The 27,321-nt window shown below is 45.0% G+C and overlaps 10 protein-coding genes across 10 annotated transcripts; 6 read left to right on the forward strand and 4 right to left on the reverse strand.

Annotated features, from left to right (window-relative positions):
- Window positions 1-2,000: 2,000 nt before the first annotated feature.
- F5Y00DRAFT_228122 (uncharacterized protein) lies at window positions 2,001-3,863 on the reverse strand. Its single transcript, XM_048006584.1, has 5 exons — window positions 3,319-3,863; window positions 2,869-3,270; window positions 2,683-2,817; window positions 2,497-2,627; window positions 2,001-2,444 (listed from the first exon to the last, which is right to left on the reverse strand). The coding sequence occupies exons 2-5, from the start codon at window positions 3,149-3,151 to the stop codon at window positions 2,121-2,123; spliced, it is 873 nt and encodes a 290-aa protein (XP_047867814.1). The 5' UTR covers window positions 3,152-3,270; window positions 3,319-3,863; the 3' UTR covers window positions 2,001-2,120.
- An 890-nt stretch (window positions 3,864-4,753) lies between these two features.
- F5Y00DRAFT_274171 (uncharacterized protein) lies at window positions 4,754-5,428 on the forward strand (the record flags this gene model as incomplete). Its single annotated transcript, XM_048013304.1, has 2 exons — window positions 4,754-4,899; window positions 4,963-5,428. The coding sequence occupies exons 1-2, from the start codon at window positions 4,811-4,813 to the stop codon at window positions 5,426-5,428; spliced, it is 555 nt and encodes a 184-aa protein (XP_047867815.1). The 5' UTR covers window positions 4,754-4,810.
- A 554-nt stretch (window positions 5,429-5,982) lies between these two features.
- F5Y00DRAFT_203093 (acyl-CoA N-acyltransferase) lies at window positions 5,983-7,197 on the forward strand. The gene is made up of 2 exons (XM_048005389.1): window positions 5,983-6,648; window positions 6,740-7,197. The coding sequence occupies exons 1-2, from the start codon at window positions 6,198-6,200 to the stop codon at window positions 7,063-7,065; spliced, it is 777 nt and encodes a 258-aa protein (XP_047867816.1). The 5' UTR covers window positions 5,983-6,197; the 3' UTR covers window positions 7,066-7,197.
- Window positions 7,198-7,443: 246 nt separating this feature from the next.
- F5Y00DRAFT_203099 (P-loop containing nucleoside triphosphate hydrolase protein) lies at window positions 7,444-9,768 on the reverse strand. Its single transcript, XM_048005391.1, has one exon. The coding sequence runs from the start codon at window positions 9,363-9,365 to the stop codon at window positions 7,698-7,700; it is 1,668 nt and encodes a 555-aa protein (XP_047867817.1). The 5' UTR covers window positions 9,366-9,768; the 3' UTR covers window positions 7,444-7,697.
- On the reverse strand, window positions 9,714-11,426 carry F5Y00DRAFT_203095 (NUC189-domain-containing protein). Its single transcript, XM_048005390.1, has one exon. The coding sequence runs from the start codon at window positions 11,248-11,250 to the stop codon at window positions 10,063-10,065; it is 1,188 nt and encodes a 395-aa protein (XP_047867818.1). The 5' UTR covers window positions 11,251-11,426; the 3' UTR covers window positions 9,714-10,062.
- Window positions 11,427-14,193: 2,767 nt separating this feature from the next.
- Window positions 14,194-17,891, forward strand: F5Y00DRAFT_203162 (uncharacterized protein). The gene is made up of 4 exons (XM_048005393.1): window positions 14,194-14,197; window positions 14,371-14,584; window positions 14,639-16,955; window positions 17,050-17,891. The coding sequence occupies exons 2-4, from the start codon at window positions 14,469-14,471 to the stop codon at window positions 17,407-17,409; spliced, it is 2,793 nt and encodes a 930-aa protein (XP_047867819.1). The 5' UTR covers window positions 14,194-14,197; window positions 14,371-14,468; the 3' UTR covers window positions 17,410-17,891.
- Window positions 17,892-17,924: 33 nt separating this feature from the next.
- On the forward strand, window positions 17,925-19,336 carry F5Y00DRAFT_228160 (uncharacterized protein). Its single transcript, XM_048006585.1, has 2 exons — window positions 17,925-18,923; window positions 19,083-19,336. Exons 1-2 carry the CDS (start codon window positions 18,512-18,514, stop codon window positions 19,187-19,189), a joined length of 519 nt encoding a protein of 172 aa, XP_047867820.1. The 5' UTR covers window positions 17,925-18,511; the 3' UTR covers window positions 19,190-19,336.
- Window positions 19,337-20,066: 730 nt separating this feature from the next.
- F5Y00DRAFT_203228 (putative C6 transcription factor) lies at window positions 20,067-22,776 on the reverse strand. Its single transcript, XM_048005394.1, has 5 exons — window positions 22,682-22,776; window positions 22,109-22,607; window positions 20,456-22,051; window positions 20,162-20,397; window positions 20,067-20,087 (listed from the first exon to the last, which is right to left on the reverse strand). Exons 1-4 carry the CDS (start codon window positions 22,717-22,719, stop codon window positions 20,311-20,313), a joined length of 2,220 nt encoding a protein of 739 aa, XP_047867821.1. The 5' UTR covers window positions 22,720-22,776; the 3' UTR covers window positions 20,067-20,087; window positions 20,162-20,310.
- Window positions 22,777-23,150: 374 nt separating this feature from the next.
- Window positions 23,151-24,487, forward strand: F5Y00DRAFT_251372 (MFS general substrate transporter; the record flags this gene model as incomplete). The annotated part of the gene is made up of 2 exons (XM_048009817.1): window positions 23,151-23,471; window positions 23,528-24,487. The coding sequence occupies 2 exons, from the start codon at window positions 23,151-23,153 to the stop codon at window positions 24,485-24,487; spliced, it is 1,281 nt and encodes a 426-aa protein (XP_047867822.1).
- Window positions 24,488-25,107: 620 nt separating this feature from the next.
- F5Y00DRAFT_274180 (uncharacterized protein) lies at window positions 25,108-26,734 on the forward strand (the record flags this gene model as incomplete). Its single annotated transcript, XM_048013305.1, has 2 exons — window positions 25,108-25,476; window positions 25,548-26,734. The coding sequence occupies 2 exons, from the start codon at window positions 25,108-25,110 to the stop codon at window positions 26,706-26,708; spliced, it is 1,530 nt and encodes a 509-aa protein (XP_047867823.1). The 3' UTR covers window positions 26,709-26,734.
- Between the last annotated feature and the right edge of the window lie 587 nt (window positions 26,735-27,321).

Below are 27,321 nucleotides of genomic sequence, written 5' to 3' on the forward strand. Positions count from 1 at the left end.
TTAATTATATAAATTTTAATATTTTATTATATTTATTAATAATTAAATAAATAATAATATTATTTTTAAATAATTTAAAAAAATATATATATTAAATATTAAATTAAAAAATTTTATATAATAATATTTATTTATATTTAATAATTATAATAATTATATAAATAATAAATTTATATAAAAATATTTTTTAAATAAAATATATATATTTTTTTTTTAATTTATATATTTTATATATTTTAATTTTTTAATATAAATATATTTATAATTTTTAAATATTTTTTTCGATTTTATTTATATATATAATTATTTAAATAATTTTTATAAAATATAAATAAAAAAATTTTTTTAAATATTTTTTTATATATAATTAATAATAATAAAATTTAAATATATTAATATTAAATAAAAAATATTAAATTTATCCGTTAAAGACATTTTTTACGTTGGAACTTTTAGAAATTATTATGTAAAATTAATAAGGAAATGATAAAGAAATAATAAGGAAATGATAAAGAAATGATAAGTAATTGATAAATAATTTATTAATAAATGATAAGAAAATTGATAAAAGATTTAATGTTTTTGATAGATTTTCACGTGCGAGCTTGCGAGCACGTGAAAACGCTTGCGCGAGTTTACGAGTGCATGCGTTTTCTTAAATTTTAATTTATTTTATAATTAAAATTTTAAAAAAACTTATATTTAACTTTTAAAATAATTTTTAAAAATATTTTTTTTAAAGTTTTATTATTTATAATTTTAAATTTTATTAATTTTATTATAATATTAATTAAATTAAATATTATTATATTTAAATTATTATAAAATATAAAAAATATATAATTAAAATTCTTTTTATTTAATTTTTTTTTTAATATATTTATTATATAATTATTATTTTAAAAATTTAATAAAGTTTTTAATAATTAAATAAATAATTTTATAATTGTAAAATTTTAAATTAAATAATTAATAATTATATTAAAAAAAATAAAATTTAAAAAATATTATAAAATTATTTTAAATTTAAATAAAAAGTTTATATATATAAAAAATATAAAAAAAGTTAAAGTAAATTTAAAGTTATGTTTAATAAAAAAATAAATTAATATATTAATAAAAATAAATTTAAAATAATAAAAAGTTAATTAAAATAATAATAAATTAATATAAAATTATATTAAAGTTATAATAGTAAAGTTTAAATTAAAATATATAAATAATAAAGAAAATATAAATAAATAAATGTAAATAGTTATATTAACAATAGTTTTAAATTTATATGGCGCGTTATGGGGTATACGCGTAAAAGGGTGATCTACCTTAACCACGTTTTATACGGTTGGGAAGAGTTTAAACTTCATGGCTTCTCGATATTACCTATAGCCTACCTTACATATCGCGTGATTCTTTAGCAGCTATCTTGACCGCCTTGAATTACAGTATGTATGCAGCACGTCTATAAGCAATGAAGTCATGTAAGAGAAAAAACCTGGCTAGGTAATAAGCTTATCCGGAGATCAGTATTACACATTTTGGGGTTTTGGGGGTTTGAATTCGCCTGTGATCCGAGGTTAATGTCTTGATCACCACCTAAGGTATGTCAGCCTGCGTATGTAGCTGTATAGTAGTACTCATGTTAATACTTCGGCTTACCTCGATAGCACCAACATCTACCTCCAATTTTTCCACTCTGATCTCGATTCGTCTTTAGATAGCACTACATACCTTTACTAGCTGACTTCTATACTATCACGAGCTTTAGGAATGAAGGTTAACTTACTAGCGTACCTAGCGCATTGACGAAAGCTGTAGTGTAGCATAAAATAATTAATTTGAAGCTGTTGTTATACATTTGCTTATCGTTATACGAAGCCACCAAGTCTGCGAGTGTCCGTTCACACAGTTCTAACGAATCACCGAGAGTTTAAACTCTTTCTAGATCAATTTTCGAAAAATTCATGTTATTCTTTAAAGCAATAAAGCCCTATCCCATAACCCTATCGTCTTGAAGATCCATGATCTAAGCCTAAATGGTTCATATTTGACAAGTCAAGTCCTTTGTATTCCATAATATCCCTCCACAATTTGTGTATGTAGGTGGAATTTAGAATGGCCTATTACTGCGGCGGTCCTTTGAGCCACACAGTGTTCTCATCAGGCTCGGGGTCTTCTACTGGCAATGCGTGCTTGTCAGCCCAAGCAACAATCTTGTCGAGTCTGCGGCACTTGTGCTGCGTGCTGAAGTCGGGGTAAATTCCCCATGGATGAACCCAGTTGTAGGTAATGATACCAACGTCGCCGTGACACAGCAGAGCTTCACGTAGCATCTCAATGCAGTGGTCGATATGAGCGCGAATGATAGGCTCGGGGTCAGTGAAACTTTTTGGTCGATTCTCAGCGCGGAAATAGTATTCCTTGTAAGTGTACTGGCGGATGATGTTCTGCTACTATTAGTATTCGGCAGGTTATCATGGTGTCTCGAGTTGAACATACCAAACAGTGCATATGGTGGAAGACCTCGACACCGACATCATATTGTCCACCCTTAGACTCTGGGTACTTTACGGCAATACGCGACTTTCCGATGCGGTCTATGACATCGCCGCTCACACCAGAATTGTTCACTAGTTTTGTAAGTTAACTTGACAACTACTGAGACTTTAAACGATCGTGGCTTACTGTGCGTGAGCTCTACCCATGCTGCGTCAAGCTCCTTGTTAGGTGTCCCCTTATAGATGCTTTGGTGTTCAAGAGCGCCTTGAAACCTGCGAGTTTCATATTCGATAGCACCAGAGTCCTCTTCTAGGAGCGGGGCTATTGTTGTTAGTTGTTGATGAGTATAATCTGGATATTATCATTGCTCACAATAGTACGATGTCTTAGCAGCACACTGGATTTCGGAGCATTCCTTTTCGTGCTGTGAAAGCGATAGGACGACGATTATACTTATTAAAAGAATAGTGTTGATAACTGCTAGAACTGCGCCACCTGCTTTGACCCAAGAGGTAAGGCGAGAAGACGTTCTCTGGAAGCTTCGTCCTAGCATAGGCTTGCCCTCTTGGCTCTCGAGGCTATCAGAACTCTGCGAGAACCGCGCCTCATCTGAGACAAGCGGCTCGTATGTTGTTTCCTTTGACTTAAAACCCATCTTCGATATGGATAGGCTTCAGGACTAACAGGTTCTAGGACATGAAGAATTGTATAAGACGGAGTTGAGAAGGTTAGGAGTAAGGTATGGGGATGGGCTGGGTGTAAAAGTCTTAAGTTCTGATTCCTTTGTGAGCTTTAACCCGAAAAGAATGTATGATGACAGACCGTAGGATCACGGACCTATTTGTCCGTCAATGGCGAATGTTAACCGGCAAGGCATTATCTCGAGTCTCATCCTCATCGGAGCAATGCTAGGTAACTAGGGCCTCGCCCCCCTCTTACAAAGGTGCCGATAATGGCGCTGATCATGGGGTTTCGATCGAGTTCGGATTCACATGTCTATAGACTTCACTAATATTGTCCACGCATATATGCATGCATGTTTATTGAAGATGGCCATGTTTGAATATGGGGTCTTTCATGTCGTGATGTTTGATCACTTCTCTTGTGGGGAAGTCTAGACCTATAGCCATAGTTACATGGACCGAGTGGTAAGATTTTACGGTTGAAGCTCGCAGATTGCATACCAGTTCATCACGAGCCAGGGCTAGATATTACAAGCCGTAGCTAGAACTGCAGGGCCAAAGCTTGATTCGCTGGGCATGCATATATGCGGCGCTATATATGCCGGACAACGGGATCGTAGGCTGGATGCAGATGCGGGGAGGAATAAGCTTTCTAGGCTCAGCTACATACTGCACCTAGGTACAGTTAGAAGCCGGAGACGCAGGATCTGCAGGACAGCTCGTTTTCCGCGCCACCTAAACGCGGCGACAACTATAAGCACAACCTGCATATCAGTGAGGAAATCAGCACTATAATTGCGTGATACCAAAAACGGTGCTCACCTTTTTAAACGGATTGAATAATAAACGGCGGATTAATTCTTATAGTTACCTAGGAGGTAGTTAAGATAATGATACTACTATAAGGTAACTTTGCACTTTGACCTCATAGTTCTATAGCTCTATCACTGATATTAAGATAACTACTACAAAGTTACTTACTAAATTGGACAGAAGCTAACTCATGTTATCACTTGTGAAGATCGACTCAGTAGTTTACTTCGTCTGTACTTTTAAATCAAGTTTAACTACCTGTAGAACATGTTACATATTAACAACATATGAACCTTACACGACACAACATGAATCTCGTCCTAATATCTTACCTGCTTTCCTCGCTAGTAGTTTCCGGTTTTCTCATAGCCATGGTTGCCACCAGCATACCTCTCTCTATTGGATACTTGATAACTGCCGAGATGTCATAACTCAGGGTATCAAATCCTACTTTCTTCTATCCTCACTAGCAAGTGTGATATCTACAAGCTCTGCATATACCCGAGACCTTCTGACTAGCTGTGGGTATTACAGCATATTCGGCATCTTGGGCGATTTGTCATACAAATCCCGGAACGGTAGGGGGTGTAGGGCCTCGAAAAGAGTCTACCGAGGATGATGAACATGCAGTCGTCATTCTCGTAAACAATCACCTAACCTACCTCCTATCTATCTAGCTTGTTAGAAGGAAAAGACTTAAGAAGGTGTATTTCTACCACATACTGCCTACTCTCATCATCCATCCTCAGCAAAGATACAAAGCAATTCCTTCGATTAAACAGTCTCCAACCCCCCATACACCATCATCAAATACCAAGATGCACTTCGTCAAGACTTCCATCGCCCTCCTCGGAGCTCTTGCCTCCACCGCAGCAGCCCTCCCCGTTCAGGAGAACTCTATCGTGGCGTAAGTCTATATTATCTGTTCCCCGAGATACTTTGACAAAGAGGAAACTGACATTCTATAAAGTCGTGAGCCTTCTAAGGAGAAATATGCTACGTATGATGCTGCTCAAGGGGTAGATAAGCGCCAACCCTCTAAGGAGAAGTACGCAACATACGATGCTGCCCAGGGAATTGAGGTGCGGGACCCCTCCAAGGAAAAATACGCCACTTATGACGCCGCTCAAGGGGTAGACAAGCGCCAGCCCTCTAAGGAAAAGTACGCTACTTACGATGCTGCCATTGAACACGAGCATGAACACGTACACGAAAAGCGTTCGAAGGAGAAGTACGACGCCTATGATGCCGCCCAGGGAGCTGAGAAGCGAGAGCCTTCCAAGGAAAAGTACGCTACGTACGATGCTGCTCAAGGGGTTGAAAAGCGGGAGCCTTCTAAGGAGAAGTATGCTACTTATGATGCTGCTCAGGGAGTAGACAAGCGGGAACCATCTAAGGAGAAATACGACGCCTACGATGCTGCTCAGCACGAATAAGCAGTGTATGTATGTACCTAAAGCATCGTGTAGACTAGATCTCTTAGCGAGCCACTGCTCCTCGACTGGCTCTTTACACGATACGCTTCTGGGGAACTTGGTATAGTAGCTATAAGTTAGAAATATTGGCTTCAGTTAGGTGCCAAGGCATCTGAGGCTTGGGGATTTCGAGGGAATGCTGAATGAAATGGGCTGATAGGGGAGACGTCGTATAAGCTTTAAGTCTCCTTTGGACACTCATAATTGAGCCACTCATTTCAATAGTATTTTCCAAGTAGATACTTGCTTGTAGATGTGAATCAAGTACTATGTCCACCTCATTAAGACAGATTTCTGATAGCTCATATCTACGTCCCGTAAAAAGTCCTAGAAGAGATTAACTGGTCTTTGTTCTATAGAAAGGAAGAAGTATTTTCCGGCACGCACAAGCAACCTTAGGTACCCCGTCATAGCTGCAAGGGGAGGTGTGTCCAATTGAACGTGTGATACGACGTATCATCTTCCTAATGAGGTAACCTGATAACCCTTGCTAATCCATATATAAACGTCGCGCCCTTACGTCAAAGCAGAAATGCCGTTAGAAGCCGGTTTTATTTTTCTACCTATCTATCCCGCTGCATAAACTCGATTAAACCTATCATAATCCAGGGGAAACCACCTCCTCCGGGAACTGGTCTCTACTTGACAACTCTATCCATTCCATTCTATTTTGAGTACCTACTTGTTATAAGGATCTCAACTTGACCTTTATAAATAACATCACGCAATCATGACAACCTGGAAGATTGAGCGCTGCACCGTGGCCGACGCCGCGGCACTAGCTCGCAATAACATGAGCGCCTTCTGGGAGGACCCGAACTGGAAGTTGATATGGTCTAAGGAGACCACGCTAGACATGCTGATCGAGAACAACGCAAAGCGGTATCCGCGCATCCTCGCAACCGACCGCGAGAAAAAGCGCCACGAGAAGGCCGTAGACCCCGCTACCGGGGAGCTCGTCGGCTACGCGCGCTGGGTGCTCCCGTCCGAGCATCTCGCCGCGGAAGACGGCAGTCCGGAGTGGGCCGAGGCGCAGGTCCCGGACGTCAGCGACGAGGAAAAGGCCCGGTTCGAAGAGCTGGCCAAGTCGGCGCGGCTGGCTACGAGAAAGGAGGCAGATGGCATGGACGACAGGAACGACGAGGTCTTGGCCCGTCTCCTAGCGGCGGGAACATATATCAGTGAGTTACCTATCAAAAAGGGCCGCCGGGCTACTCTGCTAGTTATGCCGGACTGTACCTAACTACTTCTAACTAACCAACCCATGCTTAGAGTTTGAATACCTAGCTGTCCACCCCGCCAACAAGGGCAAAGGAATAGGCAGCGCACTCGTCGAGAGCGGGATCAGACACGCCGAGAAAATCGGCGTCCCCCTATTTACGATGGCGTACAAGGCCGGCCGGGGCATCTACGAGCGACTTGGGTTTAAAGAAGTCGAAAGGGTGGTCCAGGATGCCACGAAGTACGGCGGGACGGGAGAGTACGGGGCTTATTTCATGGTTTACGACGTCCCTAAGAAGGCTCCTATGAGCAAGAGCCAAGGTTTGGGAAACCCGCGAGAAGAGTGCAATGACTTGGGCGGAAATAATGGGGAATAAATAATAGAATTGCTCCTTGGGTTGCTAACGGGTATATTGATTCCAGCATGGTGTAGATATTTCTACCTACCTACCTCTTGTTCTTAGCTTTGATCATGCGCGAATTGTGCTGTCTAATACCTACATCACGATTGAAGGGACTTTCCATAACAAGCCCCGGAGACATCGAGCAACCGGGATTCTCCTGTCTACCTCCGGAGAGTTAGATCAAGCTTCGTAGAGCTCCGGAACCTACCTATATTTGGAATTGCCGAATCTGGACATCCCCATGGCATTCTGGCCAATCATAGCTCAGCTTGTCCTTGGTGGGTATGATTCCTTCAAGTGGTGATTTACGTCTGAAAAAAAGAGAAGCAAATATAGAAGCTACGCAAAGCGGAATTATTTGCTTTTATTTATTTTCATGGATATATATAGGTGTTTAAATACATCCTGATTTGACGACGCCGTAGTTACATGGGGCGGATATCCTGTCGCCCCCGTTCTCGTATCGCCCTTTATACCATTTTGCCTGTCCTCGTTCCCTAGAACTTGATATTTTAGGTACCTTATAACCCTTATAAACAAGTTGACGGCGCCCGGTCCTGAAGCGCAAGAGCAGGAGTTGTATAATTCGGATTATACTCTGGAAATCAAGATTCTTCCATAATTAGGTCTGGATCGATCTCAGTACCCAAATCTCGGTCTTCTAAGAACGTACGCCCAAGGAGCGTATCGGGAAGATAGTCTTGCTTCACTTTGCCGTCTTTATAGTTGGGGTTGTATTTATATTCCCTTCCGTATCCGAGCTCCCGCATCAGCCTCGTCGGCGCGTTTCGTAGATGAATCGGTACTGGTAAAGATGCTACTCCTGGTTCTTTGAGAGCCGCAAAGGCATTATTCAATCCTCTATAGGCGCGTGTACTCTTGGGCGCGAGCGAGAGCGCTACGGCGCAATGGGCTAGAGGTATGCGAGCTTCCGGCATGCCGATCTGTTGTGTTGCAGTATATGTTGAGGTTGCTAGGCTAAGAAGTGAGTTATCTGCTAGCCCGACGTCCTCAGATGCGATTACGACCATTCGCCGCGCGATGAATAATGGATCCTCTCCCGACTGGAGCATACGCGCCAGGTAGTACAATGCAGCATCTGGGTCAGAGCCGCGGACAGATTTGTGAAACGCAGAGATTGTATCATAATGTTGATCGCCAGCTCGATCGTATACCAGTGTCTTCGTAAGAGATTCTTTAATTATTTCCTTTGTCATGTTGTCCCTATTCGCTAGAGACATAGCTAGTTCCAGTAGGTTGAGTGCTGTCCGCGCATCGCCATCAGCAAAGTTGGCAAGATAGCTCATAAGTTCCTCGTCAAGAAGAGGGGAGGGCGGTGATGAAGTAGCTGAAACCTCAGCCTGTAATGCTCGTGATAGAACGAGTTGGATGTCTGTCGTCGTTAGCTTCTGCAGTGTGAAAGTTCGACATCTTGAGAGCAGTGCATTGACGACTTTAAAGCTTGGATTCTCCGTTGTTGCGCCGATGAGCGTTATCGTCCCTGCTTCAACGGGCTTAAGAAATACGTCCTGCTGCGATTTGGAGAAGCGGTGTATCTCATCGCAGAATATTATCGTTTTTCTTCCGGTCAATGCCAACTCGTTTGCCGCATCATTGAATATCTTCTTGCATTCCGCCACACCAGAGCTTGTAGCGTTCATCTCAACAAAACGGGAGCCGACCATGTTTGCTATGCAGCGCGCAATCGTAGTTTTGCCTGTGCCAGATGCGCCCCATAATATCATGGATGGTACCCGGTCGGATTCTATTAATGATCGTAAAACACCGTGTGGGCCGACAAGATCTTGTCCAAAGACTTCATCGAGATTCTGTGGTCGCATGCGTTCAGCGAGAGGGGCTGCTCTATTCGTCTTGGTCCTTTTCAGCACCCGACCGGTTTCGATGGGTGCCACGTCCTCCGTCCTGGCGCCTGCATCTTGCATAGGCGAATCTTCTCCGGGACCTTCATCGAAGGAACGCTTGACACCACCGTTCGGTTTCGCTCCGCCGAGTGTTCCACTAACACCGTTAGCCGAGGGTGCAGTCGGTTTGACGGGTGTCGACTGTCGTTTGGCGGAAGGAGTATGGAAGAAGCTGGACGCCGGCCGCTTCTGCGAGGAGGACATTGCGCCATTTGCTTGGGTAGCCGAAGGCATCTGGGACGAGGACGAGGACGTCGAGACGTCAATTAGGAAAGTCTGGCATCCTGAATCGATATGATCATTGATCTTGGCAGATTGGACTTGCTTGCTACAAATTGGGCATTCTACCATTATGGCGTCAAGTATTGTACAAGAAAAGAAGCAAGGTGATTCGAAAAATGCATTAATGATTTGAGAAACCAAGATAGTATAAACCAAGCAGGTCAATCCAGATATTTGGTCACTCTCGGTAGAAAGCTTGACGCGAAATAGTTCGGGGTTTAGAGACGACGCGATTAGATGAAGGGGAGCTAGAAGCTGGTAGATTAGTAGATTAGATAGACATATGAGAATTTATCGATAGGGGTCCATCGTCCGATTAGCTAATAAATTTCTTAAGCTTACAGGGTACATGCATATATGTACCTTTAGTGGGCTACCTACCCTGCAAGTACCTAGTAGCTCTATGTACTTATGCATGTATCTATCATATCGATGTAAAGACTCGGAAATCGGACATAAGCAACTGTGAAAGCTACCTATCCAGGATATCGGACATTAGTCTTTAGAAGTAGATAACAACTAACCTGTTAATAGAATCATATTTATACATTAGACGGACAATATTATCATACGTGCTTAAATTCTTAGAGAGAAGCCGAGCAACCTTGAAGTTGGCTAGGCTTGACCATACCACGGAGGATCAATATCTCTTACGGGATACGCAATACTATCGTAAATACCGGATATGGTAGGTGGTTTAGAGAGTAACGGGTATCGTTTAGACTGAATAGAAAGTGTCTGTTTAACATTTCTTGGAGAGAACCTTTCATCTTCTTCTCGTCCTCGAACGTTTTGCCGGTCGTTGAGGTTCAGCTACTTCAGCTTCGCTATCTTCCTCGTCTGATTCGACATCTTCGTGGTTGACATCGTTCTCATCTAAATCTTCCTGGCCGTCCAAATTGTCTTCGTCCTCTTCATCTTCGCTTGATTCTTCGTCGTCTTCTGACTCGCCGTCAACCACTCCGTTTGTGACAGGTAATCCATCGTCGTCATTTAAGTCCATAGCCCCATTAACTATATCTGCGTCACTTTCTTCCCCTTCCACATAGACGACAGCCTCTTCTTCGTCACTTTCATCGACTTCTCTGCTTTGTTGTGCGATCCGACGGAACTCCATTTGCGCCTCTAGTAGATCAAGTTTGCCCTTTAAAACTAGAAGAGAATTAAGGCCTCTTGATCGCTCTTCTAATACTCGGTGTAACTCGCTTAGCTTCTTAGTCAACCCCGGCTGAGTTGCCAATGCGCCTCCATGTACAATTAGCGTCCATTGAACCCAGGTCATTAGGGTACCAGCTCGTCCCGGACGTCTATGCATTCGAGTCGCAAGCTTCGTAAGTAATGTTCCTGCGAGGGTGGAGTCTAATCTTTGAATGGTTTGTCGGACTGTGTTGAGATCGCTGACGTGAAGACAAGACTCTAGGAGATCTGCATCATCAGTGCGGAGTGCTTGTGATAAAACAGTTCCTAAAGATGAGAGGCTAGGAATAGCTAGAGACCGCCCTGGAGTGGCGACGGCGTTGGACTGGGTAGATATTGCGTTCGGAACTTCAATAGTATCATGCGCGCGGGCAAGTTCGCCAAACGTGGGTTGAGCAGGTTCTTGGTCAGACTCGCCATCTGTTGGCAAGTTTGGGGAGGGCATGTCGACATCAACGTCCTCGGTATTTTCTTGTTGTCCTTGCGCCTTCTTTGGTACGGATTGATCTTGAGACAGCTTGGTCTCTAGCTTAGTTTTGTCGTCTTCCTGCTCCCCATCTGTAAACTCGTACTCGCTGCTGCCCGAGTCGCTTGAAATCTCTATTACTTTCTCGTCTGTAATTCCACTCTCTGTTGAAATATTGGGAACTGAGACAGCTGTTTCGGACTCATTAATTGTAGTTTTGAGGGGCTTCTTTGCGCTCTGCTTAACGACCGGGTGAGCAATCTTGCTCGGTGGTTTTCGTTTGGTTGACATTTTCCCTGGTAATAAATGGAGTGATTATGGAGGTTTCGTAAATAGAGAGTTTAAGAAACTAGGATTCATTCAAAGTAGGACTTGATGATACCCTTTTGAGGTCGGAGAGGGCCAGCGCAAAGGTATTAAAAATTTCTTGTACTTTGCACGCAAGTACGTATATTATGTAGGTAGTGAGGTGAATGGTACTTCACATTAATTTTTTTCCCTTGATAAGGAATTGGCTTAGTATGATAGGTGTTTGGTATTTCCGAAACCGAGACATGCATGGCCCATCATCTACCTAGGTACCTAGGTTACCTAAGCCTCGAAACTTCACCGCCAAGTAATATTATGTACTCGATAGGTATTTCTTACTGTGACCGTGTGCCTCAATTCAAAACCCCATTATGCCCGGCCAACTTTTCCGACTGAATGGAGCCTAAAAAGCTACACAATTTCACCTTTACTACACAAATTTTCTTTAAAGTTAACCTGTGCAACCTCGAAATAACACGATTTTTCGAGAGCTCTAATCTCTACAGATTAAGCAACTACCTTAGTCGAGTCTACGACGCGACACAGAGCTTCAAAACATCTTTTAAAGACGAAACATGTTCTTTCGAGGCAGACAAAGAAAAACCTTTGGCAACGACATTCTCACATCAGTTCTCCCGGATCATGTGACGATGAATGATGCATCGGATTGCTGGGGCAGAACGTTGTTCTTGATGAGTCAACAATGAAGCAGTATTTACAGCTGCACGCCCGGGGCTAATCTAGCATCGAAAAAGAGAGTGCTGGTGTCTTCTATCATTTCGGACGAGCAAGGATTTCCGAGCCCTACGCGTCATGATTGGGCAGTGGCCAGAAGGTCATCATTGCGCTCCGAATTTGATTGGCTCTCCTATCAGGTATCTAGGTAGCCCGCCAAACAATACTTCTCTCGTCAAATCTTCGAGCACCCAGGTCTTGCCTGTCCATTCACTCAGCAGCAAAAATTTATCACATCCTCAAATATGAGCATGATAAATCGCAACTCAACGCTTCCCTTCCGGCTTCCCGAGAAACGAGAAACGAGAAACAAGTATAAGGCGGTGCCGTACAATCACGGTCCAGACCCGAGTTCCTCCGTCAATCCAGAAATGCCAGGTAACCGTTTCCCACCATTCATCCACAGTACCTACGTGTACCTGCGTACATACGCACAATGCAGTATCAAGATGGGTACTTGATCAATCTTGGGAGTGTGTACCCTTGTTCCCTGTATTAAAGGGCCCCACATCTTTATATCTGGCCAACATGATTTGCCATTCAATGCTTTAATACAAGCACGGCAGGCGTTGTTCTCGACATAACCCTTGTCGTAATTCCCCAGTAATGGCGAACCGTGATTTCGCAGCCCGGGAAAGCGCGTTCTACAAATAGGAAAGTGGCCCCAAACCAGAAATTTTCGCGACGAAGAAAAAAAGAGACCTCTGATTCCTGAGATTTTTTTACAACCCTTCCTCCTATTTTTCCATTTCTGCCCAACCCCAACCCCCCCTCTCTAATATTCCGAGCACCGACACCGCCTCGCATCTTGAGAAACTGATCTCATACCTTCACCACCGCTGCACGCGCACCACGCGACAGAAAGTACCGAGGTACCTTTTCCCTCCCATTCTGTCTTTCCTTATTTCCCCCGTGCGCTCTGCTCGTCGATTCGTTGTTTAATATTTTAAGTTTTTATTCATTCCAGTCCTTCCCCCAAAACGGTAGTATCAAGTAACTATCGCGACCACTACCGCTTTGACCACCTGCGCGCATCTACTACCATCGCGAAGTCCGTTTTTTATCGGCTCTTCGTGAACCTCGTCGTCGTTAAATTATCAACGATACTAGGTTATCGCCATATTACTATTATTTGTTTGGTCTGATTCAGTTCAACGTACCAAACAAATCTCCACTACTTTTTCATTCCCGCGACCAACGCGCATTGCGCCTCACCTTGCCAGTATTCGTCTAGTAGTACAAGAGTGACTTTCATTCACTGTCGCTTTACTACTCTATCGTCTGGTCGTAATCGCCACGTGGGTTACTCGTTCCTCTCTTGTCTTGCCCATCGCCATCCTTTTTTTTAAAACCTGGATCCGGGATTCGACGCGAGCTGGCGCGTCTTTGATTTTTTTTTCAAAGTTGAAGGTAAGTTTATCAAAGATTCCTTGTTCTGCCTATCCCTTATGTTACGTTTTGCACTACACCACTATCCTCATCCCTACTATCATTTGTCTGGTCGTCGCCAAGGTTGCAACATTGCCCTGCATTTGAGCCGTACACGGCGAACCCATCTCGTTTGCCCCGGCGCCTCAAGTCAACGTTTGTCAACTCCTCTACTCGTCTTGGACTTAGAGGAGTCGAAGAACGCGCTCCTGGACTTTTGATAGAAATCATCCCGATACTTAGGAAAGAGCCGCTGTTAAAGTATCATTGGCTGCTGACGCGCTCTGACCACACTGATCACTTGCGCGTCCATAATCGAGTTGGTTTCACAGCCTGATACCGATGAGAAGATGCGCAGATTTGGATAAGTCTCGATATAAGGCGTACCGTCCCGATAGCACTTACACCTCATCCTTGCACCCAGAAATCCCCCAATCTTTCCCAGCCCTGTTTTCATTGGCCGGCCACCTTGCGACTGGCCCTCTCGCATACACAACTGTCGCATGTCGCAAGTCCGCGTAGCGTAGCGCATCGCGGCGCAAAGCAAACATCCATCACGATATCGCCAAATTTCTCTGGCGCCCAAAATCAATACCACTCCTATCATTCTTTTATTTACTCTCACTTTTACATATCCCTTGCGTTCAAAATTGCAGCCTTGCACTTGCTCGTTATTGCGTTTAATCGTCTTTTTTATTACCTTCGTTACTGACTACCAGCCGCAGTCGTAATTACCCAGAAACCTTTTCGCCTGCAAGACTAAAAGGTAGGTTCATCCCGGCTCTTACACTACTAAGTAGTCGCAATTGCATCATTCTGGCGTCTCGGTTGATACCTTTTATGAGAGAATCCCAATATTGCGTCTCTGTTTACCATCTCTTTAACCGCATCATACAAGCCGTGTCTAAATATTCATATCTGACCATAAGTTTTTATTAGACCCAATTCTTAGGTTCATGCGAGAAATTCGGGTTTCTGGCTTCACAATATCGACATCACCTTGAACCAGTTGCATCTCGACCCCTCAAGGTAGCTGGATGGCAATTATGGCGACCGAGCAACCTCAAACCTTACCGGTAGATAAGAAAGTCGCTGGTCCTGTAGCAGATAAGGAAATATCGATTAATGAGTCGGATGCGGGAGTAGTTAATGGGTGAGTACAATTATGCGCTCATTATATCGAGATGCTAAACGGTACTTTGAACAGGCATTCTCAATCTGGTCAAGACGAGCCCAAGTCTGACGACAAGCCTGCTGTTAATGGCACTGCCGAATCGGCAGACTCGGCAACTGCCAGCGCTGATAAGTCGCTGAATGACAAGGCCTTTACTGCAAACAACAGTATTTCCCAACAAACGCCGACTAAATCGCACTCTGACCCCCGGTCCACCGATGATACCGATATGCCCGATGTTAATGGCGCGTCGGCCGTGAAAGACTCGTCTCCAACAGCAGAAGCTGATGTAGAAGCCGTCCCTACTTCAACATCCGAGAATATTGACAAGACGGAGCAGAGTTCTGCGACTCGAGATTCAGTACCGAACGAAGAAGTATCCGAGAAACCTGTAGATTCGATGGATGTGGATATCTCAGAACAGCAGATCGACGAAGAATCGATCACCAAACCCGAGACGAGCACAGAAAACAAGCCTCCCAACGATACGCCAGCGCCTGCGTCATCTCAGGATTTAGGTCAGCCATCGGCAAGTCTTGCCAAATTGGATATCAAGGGTACTCAACCTGACACTACTGCCTCTCAGCTCGACACGCCTATGGCCGACCAGCCTGTGTCCGCAGTCAAAGTTCCCCGAGAGCGTGACGAAGATGCCGACAACGAGCGAGCGGCAAAACGTGCGAAAACAGAAGAAGATCAGAGTGGACCTACGGCTGACTCGTTAGTTGTCGCAAGTGGGCCCCCTCCCGCGTCACAGCCAAAAGAGAGTGTTGATCGAGAGCAAGATGGCCAAGCCATCACCCCTTTCCAGAATAGGCAGATAAGGCAAGTCTTGGCCGGTATCAAGAAGACCAAAAACGGCCTTAATTTTAGACAGCCTGTAGAACGATTGTGGCCAATTTTATGGGATGACTACAAGTCCAAGATAGAGAATCCAGTGGATATTTCTCTGTTTGAGGCGAAGCTCCGCGAGGACAAGTACGCTAATTATGGCGCATTGAAGGCCGATATACAACTATTGTACGAAAATTCTCTTACGTTCAATGGCGAAAATAATCCCATTACCATAGCCGCAGGTGCAGTAAGAGATCAGATACTTGGACGCCTGCCAGATATTTCCAAAATGGAAGAACCTGCCAGACTTGAGAAGGGCAAGAATCCTGCAACCCGACATCCAGAACCTCGTGCAGCAACCCAGCCTCGGCGACAATCGCAATCACAGCCGTCACGCCCATCTGCTGCGAGCCCCAAGCCGAAGCCGACCCCTACACAGGCCGTACAAACTGCGCAGCCAGCATCTGCTTCGTCTTCGGCGCCAGCCTTTGCGATTCCCCCGAATGGTATCCCCCAAATCCGTCGCGATTCCACACGAGAAGACAGTGACAGACCCAAACGTCCGATACATCCTCCAAAGAACCGCGATCTTGACTATGGTTCAGCCAGCCGCAAGAAGCTAGAACCCGAGCAGCGTTTCTTCGAAGTCGTTTTGGACGAGATCAAGAAGGGGAAACATTACGCGCTGAATCAGTGGTTTCTCACACCAGTGGACCCCGTGGCTTTGAATATCCCGACGTACTTTAGTATTGTTAAGAAACCGATGGACCTTGCCACCATGACACAGAAGAACTACGATGGCGACTACAAGACGGTGAAGGATTTGGAGAAGGACATGAAACTTATCGTTCACAATTCCGAGCTCTTTAATGGCCAACATCACGATGTTACCATGCTCGCAAGACGCTTAGAGGAGCTATTCAAGTCCGAAATCTCGAAACGTGATCAGTGGATGAAGCGTCATTATCCTCCGGAGTTGCCGTCTACGGCAAATGTATCTGCTCGTAGCCCAGTGAGAAGCGCTCACGAGTCCGAAGACGAGAGCGAAGCAGAGGCTGAGGATGAACAAAATAGCGAAGCGGTCCGTAACCTCCAGGTTCGCTTAGATGAGGAGCAAGACAAGTTGAACACTCTTCTTGGATCAAAGAAACCAGACCTTACAATGATTGAGATTCAGCAGTCGATGGTTTCGATGCTCCAGCGAAAACTTGTAGAGGAGAGAACCAAGTTTCATAGTGAGGAAAAGAAACCGAAGTCGAAGAAGAAGAGCACCAAGAGCAAGCCAAAGTCCGCGGGTAGTGGATTAGCAGCCACAGGTCACAAAAAGGCAGCGTCTGGAAATGTCAATACCACCAAAAAGACGACCAGCCATCATACCAGCCATAAGAAGGCGGCCCCCAAGCCCCGGCCAGTTGGTGCGCTAGAGAAGGCGGTTATCGCAGAGGGAATCAATGAGCTCGACGGTACAACCTTGACAAAGGCCGTTGACATTATCAAGAAGGATACTGGTCAGAATGTAAGCGTCTGGATCTCTACTCATCTTACCCTCTTACATATTGTGCTAGCGGTTGTTTTGCCCTGTTTGAGACCAGCACTGACAATTATTATAGGAGAATGACGACGGTGAGATGGAACTGGACATAGATGCCCTGTCCGATGAAGCCCTCCGAAGACTCTACGACTTGATCAACAGGACCAATCCTGCCATTCGCACCGCACTTGAGAAGAAGCCAGAATTTAGCCGCCCTGTCGAGGTGGAACCCAAAGCGAAGCCCAGTGCGCCGCCTCCTAAGGCCAAGAAGAATAAGCCGATGAACAAACATGAGCAGGAACGTAAGATTGAGCAACTCCGTGAGCTTAAAGCTCAACTTCAGCGCCACGGTAGTGGAAGTCAAGAACCTCTTCCTGAAGTTGATGACAGCAGACCCATGGAGTCAAGTGAGGAGGAAAGCGACTCCGAAGAGGAATAGAAGGATAAATACTCCAACTTGCCAAGACACGTTAATCTCCGCATATTCTCAGGAGTATGACTAACGTCTTGTTATCCTCGAGTAGCTTGGCTTGCTTGCTTTGCTCAGTGACCCTAAGCCTGTTACTGAGAGGGGATATGCCCAATAGTAGCAGAGTTTTTAAGAGAGAAAACTTGTAATGTAAGATTATAATTCCCTCCGAACCCCAACCCCTTTTGGAGGTTCTGCCGCCGGATTTGAGCATTGTTGCCAGGCTGGCTGGGTTGGTCGTAGTTGAGTTACCGTTGAGTTGACGTTGAGTTGAGGTGGAATAAGGCCTATGTACTGAAAGGGCCCGGTTAGCTACAAGTTACTGTAACTATTGCCGTTGCACTATGCTGAGAATCAGAACTCAATAAATTGAGGGCACAACCACACCTGGTAATGCTGAATTGCTATGTGACTCAACCTCTTTCCGCAAGCCTAGCCGAGTTTGTCCAAGGTCTTATAATGATTTATCCTAATTCTTGCCCTACGGTGAATAATGTCAAGTGTAAATGTTAATATTGATCCTACGATTCCCTTATTCAGGTAAGCTCAGGTGGCTACATGGCTAAGGTTCGTGGCTAGGTCACAGACATTCGTATCATCACAATCATAGCCCCAGACCAGACTTTTCTTCATGCAAAATGAGTTGTTGGGGATGTCAAAGCGATACTAAGTTCAGCTTTGATTAGGCAGAGAACTAATAGACAATAAAGGTGATATCAGTGTACTACGAAACTATAGCTAGAATCAGTAGCTCGAACTATCGATCTCGACGCATGAGTCATCGCATGGACTCTAGGTAAACCTTTAAGTACTATATGGTTAAGCGGCGTCTTCAACACATAACTTTGATGAAACGGTTGGGGCTCCCTGATGCCTTCGCCTTATATAAATAGTCCATAAGGGGAGGGGGTTCCGTCGACTGTAAAATCTCTCCTGGTTTCATTCAATTCACCACGCAATTTCGCACGAACACACATATACCTCAATATCAAGCTATTCTCGCAGCTATAATTCCTCAGGTTTCAAGCGAAAGAGAAAACACGTTTCTTGTTCTCACGCTATCTCATACACCATGCACTTCTCATCAGCTCTCGCAGCTCTACTATTCGCTGTCAGGGGTATCTCCACCCCCATACAACCCTCAGGCAGCGCCATAGACCTGAGCAACGTGTCGGATGGCGCATATGAAGACATGGTCGCAGGCGCGATTCCTTATAGCCTTGCTCCTCCCCCGTATGACCCTCCCTCTGTCGGCCCACGCAACTGGCCACCAAATGATCCTATCGACAACAACAGCTACTGTCGACGGGACACCGTACCCGGGACGAACTTGACGGAGGAGGAGAAGGAGCCTGTGACGCAATGTTTTAACGATATGGTTCAGGCAGGCGAGTGGGTGCCGGAGTGGACCCTTTGCAATGGTACCTCGCGCTACTTCACGGCTTGGGGTCTCTGGTGGAAGAACCCGGACGACTGCTATAACGCTGTAAGTGATACGGATAGTTTATTCCCTTCTCTTCCCCTTCCCCTTCCCCTTTTACCTTGTCTCTACATGCAAGATTTCCTAGTCGTGGGCACGAGGGTTACTACCCCGAGACATATCTACGCCCCAACGGAAGAAGTAATTATTAACTCGTTGTTACAGTGCAAGAGGTGCTTCGTTGGCGCTATCATGGGCGACGCCGCAAACTGGTACTGCTACCAGAGCGCCGGGTTCATGGCCCAGTGTACTATCAGGTACATGCAGTGAGGGAGTTGCTAGGACTGGCGCGAAAGCATGGCGTTTGGGTGGTTCTTCAACCAATACTGTACCTAATATACTTAGCTCTCATGCCCCTTATGGGCCTGGTCGTACCTCTACTTGAGTAGATCCAAATATATTTATCTTTTACCTATATACTATATTGAGTAGAAAACAGTAAATGCATCATTATAATATTATCGCATTTCGAACCTTACATATTAAGAACACTTCTGATGAAGTACTATCTACGTTTGTTTCCCTAATTAAATTGTAATACTGAAATGGTGAGTGCTTCGATTTGCTGCTTAAAAGACAGACATCTCTACCAGTCGTTCATCTCGCATAGGCGAGGCCTGTGTGCATTTTAAAATTCTGAACGTAATACCAACCCAACACTATATCTATGCACGAATTTATGAGGGGATGTTGTCTCGGGCGACGTTTTTCGAAATAGGAAGCTCGTCTATACGCGGCCTTTTAACGCTTTTTATTGGGTGCATTCTTCAAATATGGATAGATCGTACCAAGTCTCCATTTTCATCTTTTCATATTTTTCTTTTCGAAATACATATTGCCTTAAGCCCTTCTTTTAGGTGTCAAATCCTCTTCCAAGGTGCCGAGCCCTTTGCCAGGTGCGAAGCCCTCCTCTTAGGTGCTAAATCGAGGGTGAGGGTGCTAAGGGTGCTAGGTATCCAGGGTGCTGAGGGTATCTAGGTACCTAAGCTTCTAGCCGTGTCATAGAAGTATAAATTCGGGCTATTGTGGCATCCCGTGCGGCCTATGGACTTAGCAATGGGCCATGGCGGTGGCGGGCGTACTTAAGGTTGATTAAAGGAATAACCGCCTGTAACCCAATACTTTTTACGGCTTAACCTAAGGTCATATGCGCTTGAGGCCGAACTCTCTTTAAACATTTTAGAAGATACGTTAGCACTGATGACGTTGGATAAGCCACGCAAGTCAATGAGTCAAACTTACTGTAGATGCCGAGGCCTAGAAATCGACACTGGGACACTGCGCATGCGAAGAGGATTTGTGGATAGAAGCCATTACTTCCCATTTGCTAACTTTATCAGGTGTCGGACCGAAAGTTCGTTTGCGGCCATGAGCGATGGGCTACCAACCTCTCAATTAAATGATAGTCCTTGGTAGTTTTCGTCGAAGCCCCAATTTACGAGTTCCGTCTCCCCAAAATCGAATAGGGCGTCTGACATCTAGCAGAGGCGTTTAGTGGCAAAAGTACCTAAGATATGGTGGCGGTTCTTTACTTACGGTCAAATCCCAATCTTCTACCATTTGAGACGGCGTGGTTTGCTCAGGTGCTCCAGTGGAACCCTCGAGTTTTTCCCTAGCAAGCATTTCCTCAAGTAATGGGAAGCACTCTTCTTCAGCTTTCTCCCCTTCCTTGACCACAAATCTCGAAAGCTCATCTCTTTCGAGGCCTTTCATGAGCCCCTCGATCTGAGCTGCGTGGAGGCTTGCGAGAAAGTAGCCTTTGACGCTAGTCTCCCCAGCCTCAATGCACTTCCAGGCCCAGGTTTTTGCCTCACCAACAACGGACAGAAGGTCCTGCCGTACTAGTCCGAGCCCCAAAGTTTCTTCTTCTCGTAGTTGGCCCATAAGCTCTGACGCTATGAGGACGCTCGCCTGGAGGGCACTGATCCGAAAAAAGCCCGAAGCACAGACTACGAGTCGAGCTAAATAGTGCCGATTCGGTAGAACTGTGTCATGAGAGGTTGGGGTAAGTGGCGAAGGAAATACTCCACGCCAAATCTTAAGCGAAGTTTCGACCACTACATTTCTAGAAAACGCGTAAGCGGCCTCATCCATCGCAGGGACGAAGAACGGAATATGGAGGGATAAGCAGTAGCGGTTCATCAGGAGGCTCATCACATCCATCGCGAACTCTGAGGGCTGCGATCCAGTGGTTGACTTGTATCCTTGAAGAGTTCGAAGTACGGCCTTGTAGGACGCCCTTAATTCTGCATCTAATCGTAGTGTCTCCTTGTATGTACCGGATGAACCGTGGTTGTTTAAGAACTTTACGACAGCGAGGCGAGCTGGAAATATCTTTCGAAGAATTATAGCTATAGATGTTTGAGTAAAATGACCTTCTGGTTTTGGTGGAGGATCCTCAACCGCCAGTTGCTCGTCGTCGAAGTTTCCAGGGGGCTCGGTGTTAAACATGTCCATAGAGATAAACGGTGGCCCCCCTGAAACCAAACTCAACTGCAGAGATATTTCTAGTATCGTATTCCATAACCTCCTGCGCATCTCTGCAGTGAAAGTCGATACCTTGGGGAGGCGTGTAGGGTCTTTATGCAACCCCATGTACACCGCAATCCTGACGAGCGTACCAGCTGAGATCCATACTAAGTCTGGACCAACGTCGGCGAATTCTCGAGCTAGTAGAAGGAGAATATTATTTTGCAAAAACTGAAGATTTAGTCTATGCTTGAATCCGGGCTCGGAAATCCAAGTTTGGGCTTCGTAAACCCATTGCATAGCGGAAGTTCGCAAAGTGAATTTCTCATCGTAAGTAGTAGCTCCGATTGCTAGTACTAATTTCAGTTGAACTAGGAACGCCGTATTGGGTTCTGTATTTGACGTCCAGTGAGCTTCATAATCTCTTTTGAAACTGGGGATATGAAGTATTCGATATATAGTCTCGGTTGTCTGAAGATACCGGTCGACAAGCTCGTCGGCAATATCTTTCGGGGGCAGATCCGGTTTTAATGGCGAAGGCCAATGTGGGGTCCGTTGTGCCTTAATAGTCCTTGCCAGAGACTTAGATTTTACCATGAGAGTAGTGATCTTACATGTGTCTTCATGCACATGAGGCTCGATCAAGTTCAGAATGTCTCGCACCTAATCATTGTCAAAACCCTTATCGACTGAACAGGGTAAATAACACGAATAACATACTAAGGACATTCCAGTAATCCAATGGCTCTGGCCGAACATTCGGCTCTTATGTGTAACACTACGGGAGATGTTCTGAGGCTGGCCAGCTAAGGGGTCTTCATGATGGACATAGAATGTGCCGCCGATACGCGATGAGATAGCCTCTATATTAGAACCGGGGGTCTGGATAGGGGACTGGGAAGTCCGATTTGATTGTGATAACCGTTCTTCAAGCTGTTTAATCTTGTTTTTTAAAAACTCAATATCTTGGGAGGATTGGTAACTGGCGGCAGTTGATGCAGTTGTTGTGCTAGCTGCCCTAGGAGGTGACTTAGACGTGAGACTCGGAGCTGCTACCGCTGCGATGGGTGGTGAGATTGAGCTGTGAAGCTCAGTCGCCTGCTGAGGCTGAGAAAAATGATTCTCATAGATGCAATTTGCATTTTTGGAGCGCACACAATTACTGCATGGGCTCTCCCGATTACATCGTATCTTGCGCCTTCTACAGAGAACACACGAGCTGTACGCGATGAGGCGTCGCGCTGCTGTCAGCGCCAAGTCCTAGCTTGCTTAAGGGCTTCTAAATGAACATACATTGGTGGTCGTCTCCGCCGGCGTTCGGTCTCGGCCATAGTAACCACTGAAGAGTCCCGGGGTATTCCTTTTCGACCGGTATGAAAAATATTAAGGTGGATAAGTTTATTACGAGTAAAATGATCTCGGTTTGTCGTTCATCTTCAACTTTTTTCGGTCTACGAATTTGCCGACTCCGATCTCCGACACCGAATTCATGCCGCCTTTATTTTATCCCCGATGGAGCCTCTAGAGTATACGATTGCTCACTATTAGGTAGAACTAGAATAGAAATAGAAAATTGAGAAGTCCTAAATTAGTAAATCGTATTTATATATGATGAATCCTCCCTCATTTCTGGCTCGTGAATATGATATTTGGTTTTCTACAGTAGCATAATTGAAGCCAACAAAGTCTCACGGACTGCCAGAACCCCTTATCGTCCAACCCCGAGACGTATTACTGTATAACGACACGAACTATCACGAAAATGTCTACTTCAGAGATAGAAAGCCGAGAAAAGGATTCGATCGCTTCCGTAGAGCTCGGACAAGAGAATGCGACCACCAACCTTCTCGAAGCCCCTGACGGAGGGCTTCGAGCATGGCTCGTCACAGCCGGAGCCGCTTGCGTTTTCTTCTCGGCTATGGGCTTCTCCAATGCCTTTGGGGTCTTCGAGGAGTACTATCTGTCACATCAGCTCAACGGAGAATCGCCGGATAAAGTGGCATGGATTGGATCTCTAGCCGTAGCCCTCCAGTTCCTATCGGGAAACATTGGCGGACCGTTGTTTGATCGGTTTGGCGCATGGGTTCGTATCCCCTTAACTTCCTAAGATACTAATTAGTATATTAACAGCTTACCCAGGTGCTCCGACCAGCTATGGTCCTGTATGTCTTTTCCATTATGATGACGAGCTTATGCAGAGAATACTGGCAATTCATGCTGGCTCAAGGTGTCTTGATGGGCACTGTTATGGGTTTTCTTCAATTCCCGGCCATGGCAGCGTTATCTCAATTCTTTAATAAGAAGCGAGCAGCGGCCCTAGGGATAGCAATTGCTGGGTCGTCTCTCGGCGGAGTCATTTTCCCTATTGCCTTGTCTAAGATGCTGAACGGCACCTCTCTCGGGTTTGGCTGGTCGGTACGAATTATTGGATTCGTCACCATTCCTCTCCTTGGATTTGCATGTGTGGCCATCACATCTCGTCTGCCGCCTAGGACGACTACCTTCTTCGTCTGGCAGGCCTTTAAAGAAACGAAATTTATTCTCTTGACAATTGCGCTATTCTTCATGCTTCTCGGGACATTCGTACCACTATTCTACATCCCGACGTACGCAGTCTCGAGAGGTATGGACCCAACACTCGCTTCTTATCTTCTGGCGATCATAAATGCGGCTTCCACGTTTGGCCGCGTCATTCCGGGTGTACTGGCCGACAAATTCGGACGACTAAATATGTTCGCATTCGGGGGAATTATAACCAGTATTGTTATATTCTGCTGGAACAAAACCGAATCAACCGCAGCGTTGGTGGTATACTCTATCGCTATCGGATTTAGCACCGGAACTGTCATTTCAGGGGCATCTGCAGCACTTACGGAAGTCCCCAAAGACCCCCGAGACATCGGCACGTACCTAGGTATGGGTATGAGCGTCAGCTCTATCGCGGCCTTGATAGGTCCCCCGGTAAACGGAGTATTCGTTAGTAAATATGGAGGATACTTTGAAGTATCTATATTTAGTGGCGTAATGGTCTTGGTGGGCGGCGTTATAGCCCTTGCAACCAAAGCTACAACATCTAAAGGTCTTCTAGGAAGGATATAATACTTAAATACTCGACACCCTATTGCGGGTTAATTTTTGTTATCCATTATCCCACTCGTCTTTAGGAATCCCTACTCCTAGATAATTTAGCCAGGCAACTGATAGATTTAGATATTTCAAGGTTTTACTAATGTCTTAATACGAAGCTACTAGGTACCCGGTATCGTAACCTGAAAAGACTTACCCCCCTTTTTTTGCTTAGGCCGCGTACTTGAAACTGCCCGAAGGCAAAACGACACGTAGTACGTCCTGTCACATGGATACTGAGTTTAAGTATAGCTAATTGCAATACACTCCATTAGTTCTATGAGGGTTAGCGGACGTTAGTATTCATCATCTTTCTGGAGGTAAATCTGACATTTCTGTGCAACCATTCTCCATCATACACATCATAGTTCTAGTATTATTCAACAATACCACGTATTAAGATCTAATTTATTTATGGACGGACTATCCTACCATACATACTGCTATCTGTATTATATTACGCATACCAAGCACTGATTATTTTGAGAACTTTCAGACCCGTTCCGAAAACGATTAGTTAATTGAGACTGGCTGCTGGGTAATAGCCAGTTATCTACTATCTGATTGAAGCGAACCGATACGCAGGCGCAGCAATGAAACACATACTAGAAAAGCCATATGTTACGGATAACATATTTGAACTATTAAAATTGAAGGCCATAGTAACCATAGGGACGACAAAAATGCTCCGTGGCGGCTCGAGGCTTTTCCCACAGATGGCTGTGGGGGTTACTCTACTACTATTTGGATCGTATCTCTGGTCGTCACGTTTTGCTAGTCATGTCTTAAACTCTGACTATACCAGGGTCCTTCAATGGAAGGGAGATGAGCCTGAAGAAAAGAATTTCAGCGGAGGACTGAGGATAGTTGTTTTTGGAGGAGGCGACGTTGCTACTCCAAGTCGAGCATCATGGCAACTAGGCGGACCCAATGTAGCGTGGACAGATATTCTCTGCCTCCAGGCAAGTTAAGAATTAAGAAACCAGATCTCTTTGATAACAATCATGCTAACTCTTTATTTTATTTTTTTTAGCTGAATTGCAACGCCTACCTCTCTTTCATGCCACTCGCTGACCACGACGGCGGATCTATCATATCAAATTCATTATTCGAAGCTGCGCTGGCTCGTACATCATCAGCGGATAACAACACACTCTCTGGACTTGACTACTCCTGGTTGTCCCATAATTATCCGGTCCCGTACCACCAAGACCTACTCGGACAAGTAGATAGTTTCCTCGCTGGTCCTCGACCCCGTTACCCGCCTCGAGACACCTTATGGATCTTTAATATCGGATTTTGGGACATATGGTACTTAGCAGCATTGCCGCGCAAACTTGCTACGCATATTATCGAGACTCAGGCACAACAAGTTTTCTCGTGTGTGGAACTTCTTTATGAGGAAGCGCACAAGAACGACTCTGTTGCCTTCTCAAATACTTACATAGATACTGTTAAGACTACTCCGACTCGACCCCCGTTTCGCGTATTTATACCAAAACTATTCGACATTTCCTTAACGTCGGGGTTTATTAGTGCCCGCCCTACGCCCCCGCCACCTCATACTAGGGCCGAGCAGATGCGGAATGCAGCGTTCTTGGCGGGCCACTGGGACAAGGTGTTCCAGGATATGCTACACGAGTGGGAGAGCCTTCCAGATAAGGAGGAAGTTAGCGATGAGGATGACTTGTCCGAGATCAAGGATGCTGATCTTCTACTTAGTAAGAGAGCTTCGAAGGCGAAAAGTCCTCCTGTACCATCCGCGCGCCGAGAAGCTATTACTTATGACATATCCGGCTACCTCCGAGAACTCATCGTCGAGCGCCAACTACGGAACGCTGGAATCATGGATCATAATGGACTTGGCTCCGCGGCCGTGGCCAATGGGTATTCTGAGATATGGGAGCCATGCATTAAGAGAAACAACCTCTCCGGGGACATGAATGATGAAAACACTAAGGATAATGCTAATGAAGAAGGGAGTGTGTGTGGTTCACCTGACGAGTATCTGTTCTGGACCGATTTTACAGTGAGCCGACGGGCTGTCTTCGAGATGGGTAGGCGTGCTGCTGATTTACTGAAGCGTCATGTGCAAACGGATGCGGAGTGGTCCAAGAAGGCTGAGCAACCCCTATCGTCGTTGCGTAAGGATTCTAAGGGAGTACCCCTGAAAGACGAGGCTTTTGCGGCGTGATGAATTGTTGATGTAGCCATGTAGAAACCGATAGAGGATAAGTTGTGTGCGGTTGCTTCTGTATTGTATTTATTTTTTATGTTGTAGTGATTTACTTGGTCACGTAATAAATATCATCTATGATTACTCCTAGTTCTGACAACCCGACTGTATAATGCTACGTAGTGGAAAGGGGTTAGGTATGTCCTAATGACAAATGGAAGCAAGTTGTAATTCAGGGGTAAATGAAGGTGGGGAAGAATGGAAGGCCGATTGGAGTTGCTTCCATTGGGTAAGTACCTAGGTATTTTGCATCAGAGAGCGGAACTCCACTCTGGCAGGTACGCTACCGGATTATTAAAAGTCCGACGGTGGGGCTTCGATCGTGAAATGGAATCTCCTGAATCCCAGCCCGATCCATTAGATCTTCCTTAACTTCTCTCTGCAGCTGCCCCTGCCCCTTGTTATCAACCAAACCACTATTCTATGCTTTTACCAGCCTGGTTTCCTCCTCATTAATGGCCCCTTTCAATTAATTTATAATAGTTTCAACTAATATTAGCCAATATGCCTCTAGCTCCTCCTGCAGAGGGCATCTTCCCTACCATAGAAGACTGCGAGAGGGCAGTGCAAA

This window comes from Daldinia vernicosa (genome assembly GCF_022497035.1).
Source record: "Daldinia vernicosa strain CBS 139.73 unplaced genomic scaffold F5Y00scaffold_8, whole genome shotgun sequence".
NCBI lineage: Eukaryota > Fungi > Ascomycota > Sordariomycetes > Xylariales > Hypoxylaceae > Daldinia > Daldinia vernicosa.

What these genes read in the sequence shown, in the direction of transcription:
- F5Y00DRAFT_228122 (XM_048006584.1), bottom strand. Translation starts at nt 3,151, where the DNA reads ATGGGTTTTAAGTCAAAGGAAACAACATACGAGCCGCTTGTCTCAGAT. An exon ending in ATGGGTAGAGCTCACGCACA is followed by an intron (nt 2,628 to 2,682) that starts GTAAGCCACGAT and finishes TTACAAAACTAG; the next exon opens with TGAACAATTCTGGTGTGAGC. An exon ending in TCCACCATATGCACTGTTTG is followed by an intron (nt 2,445 to 2,496) that starts GTATGTTCAACT and finishes TAATAGTAGCAG; the next exon opens with AACATCATCCGCCAGTACAC.
- F5Y00DRAFT_203093 (XM_048005389.1), top strand. Translation starts at nt 6,198, where the DNA reads ATGACAACCTGGAAGATTGAGCGCTGCACCGTGGCCGACGCCGCGGCA. An exon ending in AGCGGCGGGAACATATATCA is followed by an intron (nt 6,649 to 6,739) that starts GTGAGTTACCTA and finishes ACCCATGCTTAG; the next exon opens with AGTTTGAATACCTAGCTGTC.
- F5Y00DRAFT_203099 (XM_048005391.1), bottom strand. Translation starts at nt 9,365, where the DNA reads ATGGTAGAATGCCCAATTTGTAGCAAGCAAGTCCAATCTGCCAAGATC.
- F5Y00DRAFT_203095 (XM_048005390.1), bottom strand. Translation starts at nt 11,250, where the DNA reads ATGTCAACCAAACGAAAACCACCGAGCAAGATTGCTCACCCGGTCGTT.
- F5Y00DRAFT_203162 (XM_048005393.1), top strand. Translation starts at nt 14,469, where the DNA reads ATGGCAATTATGGCGACCGAGCAACCTCAAACCTTACCGGTAGATAAG. An exon ending in GATGCGGGAGTAGTTAATGG is followed by an intron (nt 14,585 to 14,638) that starts GTGAGTACAATT and finishes TACTTTGAACAG; the next exon opens with GCATTCTCAATCTGGTCAAG. An exon ending in AGAAGGATACTGGTCAGAAT is followed by an intron (nt 16,956 to 17,049) that starts GTAAGCGTCTGG and finishes CAATTATTATAG; the next exon opens with GAGAATGACGACGGTGAGAT.
- F5Y00DRAFT_228160 (XM_048006585.1), top strand. Translation starts at nt 18,512, where the DNA reads ATGCACTTCTCATCAGCTCTCGCAGCTCTACTATTCGCTGTCAGGGGT. An exon ending in CCCGGACGACTGCTATAACG is followed by an intron (nt 18,924 to 19,082) that starts CTGTAAGTGATA and finishes ACTCGTTGTTAC; the next exon opens with AGTGCAAGAGGTGCTTCGTT.
- F5Y00DRAFT_203228 (XM_048005394.1), bottom strand. Translation starts at nt 22,719, where the DNA reads ATGGCCGAGACCGAACGCCGGCGGAGACGACCACCAAT. An exon ending in CGGCGGAGACGACCACCAAT is followed by an intron (nt 22,608 to 22,681) that starts GTATGTTCATTT and finishes CATCGCGTACAG; the next exon opens with CTCGTGTGTTCTCTGTAGAA. An exon ending in TAGAAGATTGGGATTTGACC is followed by an intron (nt 20,398 to 20,455) that starts GTAAGTAAAGAA and finishes CGCCTCTGCTAG; the next exon opens with ATGTCAGACGCCCTATTCGA.